This window comes from Hylobates moloch, unplaced genomic scaffold, assembly GCF_009828535.3.
Source record: "Hylobates moloch isolate HMO894 unplaced genomic scaffold, HMol_V3 SCAFFOLD_10, whole genome shotgun sequence".
In the NCBI taxonomy this organism is placed as follows: domain Eukaryota; kingdom Metazoa; phylum Chordata; class Mammalia; order Primates; family Hylobatidae; genus Hylobates; species Hylobates moloch.
Genome location: NW_026652285.1, coordinates 100,535,639 through 100,545,553, shown reverse-complemented (window position 1 = coordinate 100,545,553; position 9,915 = coordinate 100,535,639). Strand labels below are relative to the sequence as shown.

Sequence of the window (9,915 nt, the reverse complement as noted above, 5' to 3'; positions counted from 1 at the left end):
CATTGTGGCCATTAATGGCAGCCTAAGGAAGTGGGTTTGACTTGATACTCGGACCTCCAAAGGGAGCTTGCTCCTCTCTGGAGGCGTGCAAATAGAAGAGCCCATAAAGGATTCTAACAATTCTAACCCCTCTCCCCAACCCTGCAGCCTCGCTGCCTGCCCTTACTTATTTATTTGAGACAGAGTCTCGCTCTGTCGCCCAGGCTGGAGTGCAGTGACATGAGTGCTCAGCTCACTGCAACCTCTGCCTCCCAGGTTTCAAGTGATTCTCCTGCTTCAGCCTCCCGAGTAGCTGGGGTTACAGGTGCCCACCATCACGCCAGGCTAATTTTTGTTTTTATTTTTATTTTTTATTTTATTTTTTTTTTTTGAGACAGAGTCTTTCTCTGTCCCCCAGGCTGGAGTGCAGTGGCGCGATCTCGGCTCACTGCAAGCTCCGCCTCCCAGGTTCACGCCATTCTCCTGCCTCAGCCTCCCGAGTAGCTGGGACTACAGGCGCCCGCCAGCACGCCCGGCTAATTTTTTGTGTTTTTAGTAGAGACAGGGTTTCACCGCGTTAGCCAAGATGGTCTCGATCTCCTGACCTCGTGATCTGCCCGCCTCGGCCTCCCAAAGTGCTGGGATTACAGACTTGAGCCACCACGCCCGGCTAATTTTTGTTTTTAATATAGAGATGGCATTTCATCATGTTGGCCAGGCTGGTCCCGAACCCCTGACCTCAAGTGATCTGCCCGCCTGGGCCTCCCAAAGTGCTGGGATATAGGCGTGAGCCACTGCACCTGGCCTGTCTGCCCTTTTTGAACCTGCCCTGGACTTCCAGCCCTCTACATGTGGTTGCTCCCACCATCTGGAACAATCTTCCTTGAAAGCCCTCCCTGACCAAGATACGCCCAGCCTGAGTGCTGGATGAGGTGCAGCTAAGCACACAGCCTTTGCTTCTTTACTCACCATCCCCCTCTCTGGAGATGGTGGCTCCCTGAGGGCAGATCTGGGACCCAGGTCTCTATCTTGCTCATCTGGCAGTTCCCTGCCCTCCCTGCACAGGGTAGGCCTTTAGAATTTGCTCCATAGGGCCGGGTGCAGTGGCTCACACCTGTAATCCCGGCACTTTGGCAGGCCGAGGCGGGCGGATCACCTTAGGTCGGGAGTTGACCAGCCTGACCATGGAGACACCCCGTCTCTACTAAAAATACAAAATTAGCCAAGCGTGGTGGTGCATGCCTGTAAGCCCAGCTACTCGGGAGGCTGAGGCAGGAGAATCGCTTCAAACCGGGAGGCAGAGGTTGCGGTGAGCCGAGATCATGCCACTGCACTCCAGCCTGGGCAACAAGAACGAAACTCCGTCTCAAAAAAAAAAAAAAAAAAAATAGAATTTGCTCCATAGATGAACTTACAGAGTGCTCTGTAAACTGTGGGGCACTATATAAATGTCAGGAAATGCCTGAGAAACAGTAGCGATTTTTGTCAGTTAACTTCACAAGCATGTATTAAGCACCTGCTGCATGCATGGAGATGACTTACATGGCCATGGTTGAGGTATGATCAGATGCAGACCCGAGAGGTGAAGGGGTCACAGGCCCACCAGTCCCTGTCCATCATGGAGGGGCTGCGGTGGGGTCCACTGCAGAAGTGGGAAACTTAGCCTAGTCTAAGTGGGGTTTTAACATCTAAATATATCTCCCTTTTCTCTTTTAACTACCACGCATTGAGTGGACACCAGCACCAGGCCCAGTGCTGAGATTTTCGTGCATGATCTCGTTGAATTTTCACAACTATCCCAAGATAGGGAATCCTTGACCTCCATTTACAGGAGAGGAAACTGAGGCTTAGCCTGGCAAGTGGTAGAGCTGGGATTTGGATGCAGGCCTGTCCCACTCCAGAGCCAGAGCTCTTCACCACCACTGCATACTGCCTTCGGGTGACTGTGTTCAACCTGGAGGAAGGAATGCCCCGCTCTGGGAGCTCCTTCTTCCCATTGTGGAGGACTCACTACTGAGGGTTAAAGACACAAAGCCGCACTGCCAACCAAATCCAGGTCCTTGGAAACCCGACCAAAGGCCCTCGGAGGCCTGTCACAGGGTCCTCTAAGTTGGGAACCTGCTCGCGGGTGAGGTGGGAATCAGCCTCTCCATGCTTCCCTCGGCTAAGGGCCAGGAGTGGATTCTCCAAGCTCCACACGCCCTCTGCTGGACACATTCAGGCACGGCAGCTATACCTGCCACATGACTCCACTCAGCACCGCTCCGCAAGGCCCCCTACTCCAGTTCTGCTTCTGCATCCCAAATTCTCCCAAGACAGGCACTGGATTCCTCTGTCTTTCCAAATGCATTTCCCCAGGAGGCACCCCAGCTTTCAGCCTGGCTACCCTCCGCCTGCACTGTCAGCTGCTGGCCCGGGGCGTGGCCAAGGCAGCTTTGCAGGCATGCGTGGAACGGAGGCTTTCTGGCTTCCCCCGCCTTCAGCACCAGGAGGCAGGGTGGTGTGGCAGGAAGCGGATGGGCTCCATTCCAGCCCTCTCTACTTGCTGCAAGACGTTGGCCATGTAACTGAAAACCTCCAAGTTCTGGTTCTTTCCTTAGAAAGCCCATAGTGGAGATAAAGGCCCAGGGGCTTGCACTGCTCACCGCCCTGGGCTGTGCTGGAACCCCTTCCCATTGGGCAGTGAGTTTCCAGCCTGGGTGTGACTCCTCCATCGGGGCCTAGGAGACAGCTGGCTCTCCACTGGCACTGCTGGTGGGACAGCTGTGTTGACTGTTCCAGGAAGCTTCCCTGGCCTCTGTCCGGGCTGCCAGGCAGCCTTGCTTTGGCTCTCACTGCAGCCCGCACCCCTGCAAATCTTTCCCGCTCCTAAACAACTGGGAAAATGCCCCTCAGGTGGAGTCAGGATCCTGCCCAAGGTGACAGTTTCCCTTCAAGCCCCTTACTCGTGATGGCACTTTTAGCTTCTGAATCCTCTTAACTGATGAATCCCATTTCACAGGTGAGGAGACTGAGTCATTTCCCCAAGGCCACACACTTAAGAGTGACAGGGCTGGTTTGGACTTTCAAGCCCACACTGTCAAACACCTTGCCAGACTCACATGGGCACTGCCCCCGGCTGAACCAGCACATTGGAGGCAGGGGCTGTGGCATCTTACCTGCCACACCCTCAGCTTAGATGAGTGAATGAACAGATGAGGTGGGTGAATGGGCCAGGGGGTTGTCGTGGGGGATCAAGCAGGCCACAGTAGGGCTGTGGGGCTCTGGGGTCAGGGTGGGCTTGGGTGGTTTGCACACAGGCTAGGAGGACTCAAGGCAGAATTTATTGGCCCCTGAGCCCCCTCCCCCATTCCTCTTCCCCTCATAGCCAGGCCAAGACTGAGATGGAGGTGACACAGACCCACAAAGACTGAAAGGCCCTGTCTGAGGGATAATCAGGCAGCCACCCAGGGAGGAGGATGGGGGAGTGGGGAAGAGACCAGGAGCGTGGTCCTGACCTCCTGCTGTAGATGGGGCATCAGGGGCCACCTACAGATGTCAGGTCCTCTCCTCCCCTCCTGGAGGTGGGGGTGGAGTCCAATGAACTTGGGCAGCTCTGGGGCTACGATTCTCTTTGGCCACCGGATGGATGCTATTACTGTCCCTGCCCACTCTGTTGACTTCCTGAGTCTGAGGACTTCTGCTCTGGTTCCATTTATAAGCTCCCTGCTCTCTGGGAAGGGCTTGGTGACCTCTTGTCCTCTCCCTACCCTGACCCAAGACATCATCCTGAGAAAACTCGTCAGTCTCAGCCTGGGAACCAGAGGGCCTGCCCACCCCAGAAGACGTAACTTGGACATGAGACTTTCACAGAAAGCCTCTGGAAGGGTTGGGGAGGCAGTGAGTCACTTGGCAGTTTTGGATGGAGGCGCAGCACCTAAGGATGGAGGTGCCAGGCCCTGCTTGCTTTGGTCTGGCCTTGTCCAGGACCCCTCTGGAGCGGGACCTGGGGCTCCGGATCCAGCATCCGTCGACCCTCAGAGGGATGGGGGGAATCACAGCTTCTCCTCGCCTGCCTGGATGCGGCTGTAGGCCTCTTGGTCCAGAGGGACGTAGCGGCCCTTACGGGTATCTAGATAGAACAGCGGGTCTTTCACAATAGCTGGGTCAAAGCCCTCCTTCCGTAGCTCTGTCTTCTGGAACTTGTAGGTCCCTGGGAGAGCAGGGAAGAAGACTCAGTGCAGGGCAGGGGCCTGAGCTCCCAGCTTCCCAACCACCAGTGCTGAGGAAGGCAGGGAGCAGGGCTGGAGGACAAACAGGGAAGGGAAGTGGGGGAGGAGGAGGCACAACCCTTTACAGTTTGCAAAGAATGTTCCACCTATTACCTAAAGTAATAGAGCAGCTGTGGCAAAGTTGGGGCATGGGGACAGCTCCTAGTTACCCACCCACCCCTACTTTGCAGATGGAAAAAAAGGCTTGGAGAAGGGAGGCTATTTGCCTAGTGTCACATACTGAGTGACAGCAGAGTGGGGACCAGAACTGAGGTCTTCTGACTGTGATGTCTCCCTTTGAGTACCTAGCAGGTAACAGTGTGAGCTTATTTCATCTGTACATCAGCCCCATAAGGCAGGTGCTCAACCGTATTCTCTGGGTTCTAACATGGACGTGCTTGCAGATTTTAACATCTCTGAACTAGTATAATTAGCAGCACATATTTTCTTACTCGTATATAAAGTATTCATGGTATTTTTTTCTTTTTTATTGAGACAGGGTCTTGCTCTATCACCCAGGTTGGAGTGAAGTGATGCCATCTCAACTCACTGCAACCTCCACCTGCCGGCCTCAAGTGATCCTCCTACCTCAGCCTCCCAAGTAGCCAGGACTATAGGTGTGCACCACTGTGCCTGGCTAAGTTTTGTAAGTATTTATTTATTTATTTATAGGAGATGGAGTCTCGCACTGTCACCGGGGCTGGAATGCAGTGGCTCGATCTTGGCTCACTGCAACCTCTGCCTCCCGGGTTCAGGCGATTCTCCTGCCTCAGCCTCCCAAGTAGCTGAGATTACAGGCACCCACCACCATGCCCAGCTAATTTTTTGTATTTTTAGTAGAGACGGGGTTTCACCATGTTGGTCAGGCTGGTCTCGAACTCCTGACCTCACATGATCCACCCTCCTCGACCTCCCAAAGTGCTGGGATTACAGGCGTGAGCCACAGCGCCTGGCCAAATTTTGTATTTCTTGTAGAGACGGGGTTTCGTCATGTTGCCCACCCAGATCTTGAACTCCTGGGCTCAAGCGATCTACCCGCCTCAGCCTCCCAAAGTGCTAGCATTACAAGCATGAGCTGCTATGCCTGGCCGCATCTTTCAATCAATGGTATTAATCCTGTACAGATGAGAAGACTGACGCTCAGGGTGGTAGAAATGGGACTGGAACCTGGATGAGACAGACTACCAAAAATAGCTGCGGATTCCTCCCCTCCCTGTACACACACCTCTGCTATGTGGCTTTGGCACTTCTCCTGGCAAGAGCTCGACTTTTTCAACCTCCACTGGCCTCAATCTGGACTGGCTTTACAACTTGCTTTAACCAACAGAAGGTGGTAAAAGCAATGTTGTAGGAGTTCTGGGTGAGTCTAGGCCCCGGGGGACCTTGCATCTTCCACCTCTACCTGCTTGGGGGTGCTCTGGGGCTAGTCTAGCCTTCCAAAGGGTGAGAGGCCATGTGGAGCAGAGATGAGCCATCCCAGGTGAGGGCCCAGACCGGCACCGTCCAATATGACCTCATGTGGCAATTTACATTTAAATTATTAAACAAGGCCGGGCATGGTGGCTCACGCCTGTAATCCCAGCACTTTGGGAGGCCAGGGTGGGCGGATCACCTGAGGTCAGGAGTTCGAGACCAGCCTGGCCAACATTGCAAAACCCCATGTCTAATAAAAAAAATACAAAAATTAGCCAGGTGTGGTGGCACGTGCCTGTAATGCCAGCTACTGGGGACGTTGAGACAGGAGAATCACTTGAACCCAGGAGGCAAAGGTTGCAGTGAGCTGAGATTGTGCCACTGTACTCCAGCCTGGGAGATAGAGCAAGACTCCACCTCAAATAAATAAATAAATAAATAAATAAATTTAAGTTAATTAAACAAAATTTAATCCCAAAGTGCTGGGATTACAGGCCTGAGCCACGGCGTCCAGCCAGCAGCCACCTTTCAAGTGCTCAGTAGCTCTGCCAGGTTAGTAGCTATTGTGTTGGACAGCAGAAACCTAGAACATTTCCATCGCTGCAGAAAGTTCTGTTGGACAGTGCTGCAGAAGTAAGCAGCCGAGAGCCAGACACGTGGGTGAGGCCATCTAACTGCCTCCTGCCCCAGCTAAGTTACTAAGTGATGACAATGATAACTCTTTTTTTTTTTTTTTTTTTTGAGACGGAGTCTCGCTCTGTTGCCCAGGCTGGAGTGCAGTGGCGCAATCTCGGCGCACTGCAAGCTCCGCCTCCCGGGTTCACGCCATTCTCCTGCCTCAGCCTCTCCAAGTAGCTGGGACTACAGGCGCCCGCCACCACGCCCGGCTAATTTTTTTTGTATTTTTAGTAGAGACAGGGTTTCACCATGGTCTCGATCTCCTGACCTCGTGATCCACCCGCCTCGGCCTCCCAAAGTGCTGGGATTACAAGCGTGAGCCACCGCACCCGGCCGATGACAACTCTTTCAGTGACCCCAAAGCAAGGTCAACAGAAGAACTGCTCAGCTGCACTTAACCCCTAAATTGCTTACCCACAGAATTATGAATAAAGTGGTTGTTTTGAGCCATTTTGGGGCAAGTAAGTTTGGGGGTAGTTTGTTCTGCAGCAAAGCCCATCTGAAATACAAGGTCTGAGAGCCTCCCTGCCTTTCCTGGACAGAAGTATGGTGCTGCTCAATCCTCCGGAAGCTCACAGTGTTGGCCATTAGCCTGGCCACAGTGTCTCCATCCTTCAGAACCACACTGAAGTCCTAAATCCTCCCCGATGCTTTAGGCACTCCAGGTACCCACTGTCTGGCAGAAGCCACACTGGCTAGGGAGTGCCCACCATCAAGGCAGGACTGATATGATGACAACGTGGGAGGTGGCCAGGAAAATGTGCTCCAAAGGGTGAGCAGCCAGGGAGGGCCCAGAAGAGGCACCAAGGGCTGAGGAAAGCAGGGGCAGGTATGGGCATGAGCCTCAGCATTTCCTGCCCACCAGGGAACTCTTGAGAGCCACCAATGGGCCAACAGATAGAAAGATAGTGCTGCCCTGTGGGCGACTGCAGGCCCGCTGCCCACCTCCCACCTAGACAACTGCAACAGCCGCTCCCTCGTCTCCCAGCTCCCTCAGGGCTGCCTGCAATCCTCTCCCACTCGGTACACAGCAGCCAGAGAGCTTTGTAGAGCATGAGTCTGACCAGGTTCCCACCTGCTGAGATGCTTTTTTTTTGAGACAGAGTCTCACTCTGTTGCCCAGGCTGGAGTGCAGTGGCATGATCTCAGCTCACTGCAACCTGTGCCTCCTGGGTTCAAGCAATTCTCCTGTCTCAGCCTCCCGAGTCGCTGGGATTACAGGTATGTACTACCACACCCGGCTAATTTTTTTTTTTTTTTTTGAGACAGAGTCTCACTCTGTCTCCCAGGCTGGAGTGTAGTGGCACGGTCTCAGTTTACTGCAACCTCCACCTCCCAGGTTCAAGTGCTTCTCATGCCTCAGCCTCCCAGGTAGCTGGGATTACAGGTGCCCACCACCATGCCTGGCTAATTTTTTTTTTTTTTTTTGAGACAGAGTCTCACTCTGTAGCCCAAGCTGGAGTGCAGTGGCGCGATCTCAGCTCACTGCAACCTCCACCTCCGGGGCTCAAGCGATTCTCCTGCCGCAGCCTCCCAAGTAGCTGGGACTACAGGTGCCCACCACCACACCTGGCTAATTTTTTTGTATTTTTGGTAGAGACGGGGTTTCATCATGTTGCCCTGGGTGGTCTCAAACTCCTGAGCTCAGGCAATCCATCTGCCTTGGCCTCCCAAAGTGCTGAGATTACAGGTGTGAGCCACCATGCCCAGCCTAATTTTTTTATTTTTTTATTTTTATTTTTTGTATTTTTAGTGGAGATGGGATTTCACCATGTTGGCCAGGCTGGTCTCGAACTCCTGACCTCAAATGATCCGCCCACCTCGGCCTCCTAAGTGCTGGGATTACAGGCGTGAGCCACCACGCCCAGTCAGCTAATTTTTATATGTTTAGTAGAGACGGGGTTTTGCCATGTTGGGCAGGCTGGTCTCGAACTCCTGACCTCAAGTGATCTGCCCGCCTTGGCCTCCCAAAGTGCCGGGATTACAGGCATAAGCCACTGCGCCTGGCCTTGCTGAGATGCTTCTGTGGCTCCCTACTGCCCCCAGGACAGTCCCAACTCTTACCCTGGCCTGCAAGGCCCTGGGCTTCTGGCCCCTGCTGGCTTCTCTCCCATTTCATGCCACTGCCTGCGCCTCTCACTTGGCTCCAGCCTTGGGGGCCCCTTTTCGTTCCTCCAGCACCCAAGCTCCTTCCTGCTTCGGGGGCTTTACAGTGTCTATTCTTGCAGCCTAGAGTGCCTCTCACTGCCATAAAGTCCTTCCTTTCATTCAGGTCTCAGCTGAACCATCCCCTCCTCAGAGGAGCCTTCTGGTCATCCCAAGCATCCCTCCTTTTTGCTTTCCTATCAGCTTGCTCTGTGGTTCATTTTTCTTCTTTTTATCTGTTTAATCTGATGACAGATTACGTGGTCGATTCTTTACCTTTGGAATGCCTTGTCCTAGGCCAGTCTCTCTCCTGCTCTAAAACTCCAAGAAGGCAAACGTCCAGAGCTCACCACTCGTATCCCGAGGCTTAGTGCCGTGCCTGGCACCTAATATGTGTTCTACTAAGGAACAATGTGTGTCCTCTCTGCCAGCCCCATCTGCTCACCTCTACATGGGCAGGTCACTTTACCAACTGCCCGGCCAGGCTGTGTGCAGAGGTCAAATAACAGCCAACCGGGTCTTTCCAGAAGGAAACGGGAAGGGACCTGGGATCTGAGAGCTGGAGCAGGGGCGGACACACCTGTTTTGTGCAGCTCAGGCAGGAGGCGCAGGAAGATGGGGCGCGCATACAGGGGCAGTTCCTTCTCCAAAACCTGAGCAAAGCGCTCCAGGTCACAGTTGCCAGTGGGGCTGGCCACGGCGGCCATTCCGGCCCGGCCCTCGGTTCCTGGGGGTGGCAGGGTAGACACTGAGTAGCTGGCAGTGCCCCTGGGTGGTGCCTCCCTACCCACACCCTGCGCCTGCCTGCACATACCTGGCACCTCGACACCATACACGGCCACGTCAGCCATGTCCAGCAGGCGGCTGAGTGTGCCTTCCACCTCGGTGGTGGACACGTTCTCACCTTTCCAGCGGAACGTGTCCCCAGTGCGGTCTCGGAAGTACAGGTAGCCCAGCTCGTCCATCACCAGCACATCACCTAGGGAGGGGCCGGATGAGGCAGGGCTGGGCCTGGCCAGCTCTGAGTCCAGGGCTCAAGCCAGGGAGGCTTTGCTGGAGCCCAAGGATTTGTTTGACCACAGGGGCCAGGACTGGGAGAGTCCTGGGAAGGTGTCCTCTGGAGGTGGGAGAAGGTCCCCTCCTCCCCCAACCCTCAGGAAGGGGCTGTGAAGGGCTGGGGACCCACCAGTAAGGTAGGCCTGGTCTCCCTTCTTGAAGACGTCCTTGGCAATCTTCTTGTTGTTGGCGCCCTGGTTGAGGTAGCCATCGAAGCGGCGCAGGGGGTCTTTCTGGATGATGCGGCCCACCAGCTGGCCTGGCTCACCTGGGGTGGGGAAGGAAGGGTCAGATCTGCCCTGGGCCGCCTCTCCCACCCGTCCCGTCACCAGGTAGGTGTACCCCGCGTCTTTTTTTTTTTTTTTTTTTTTTTTTTTGAGATGGAGTTTTGCTC

The 9,915-nt window shown here is 54.3% G+C and overlaps 1 protein-coding gene across 3 annotated transcripts in view; it reads right to left on the bottom strand.

Annotated features, from left to right (window-relative positions):
• Nucleotides 1–385: 385 nt before the first annotated feature.
• Nucleotides 386–9,915, bottom strand: part of SLC27A4 (solute carrier family 27 member 4) — a 24,496-nt gene continuing 14,966 nt past the window's right edge. For all 3 annotated transcript variants that reach the window (XM_032165284.2, XM_032165286.2, XM_032165285.2), the window contains 4 exons: nucleotides 9,652–9,789; nucleotides 9,280–9,444; nucleotides 9,046–9,192; nucleotides 386–4,171 (listed from right to left, as the gene is read on the bottom strand). In XM_032165284.2, the coding sequence (XP_032021175.1) occupies nucleotides 4,014–4,171; nucleotides 9,046–9,192; nucleotides 9,280–9,444; nucleotides 9,652–9,789 (608 nt within the window). In that variant the 3' untranslated portion in view covers nucleotides 386–4,013. The remainder of the gene's footprint in view (nucleotides 4,172–9,045; nucleotides 9,193–9,279; nucleotides 9,445–9,651; nucleotides 9,790–9,915) is intronic.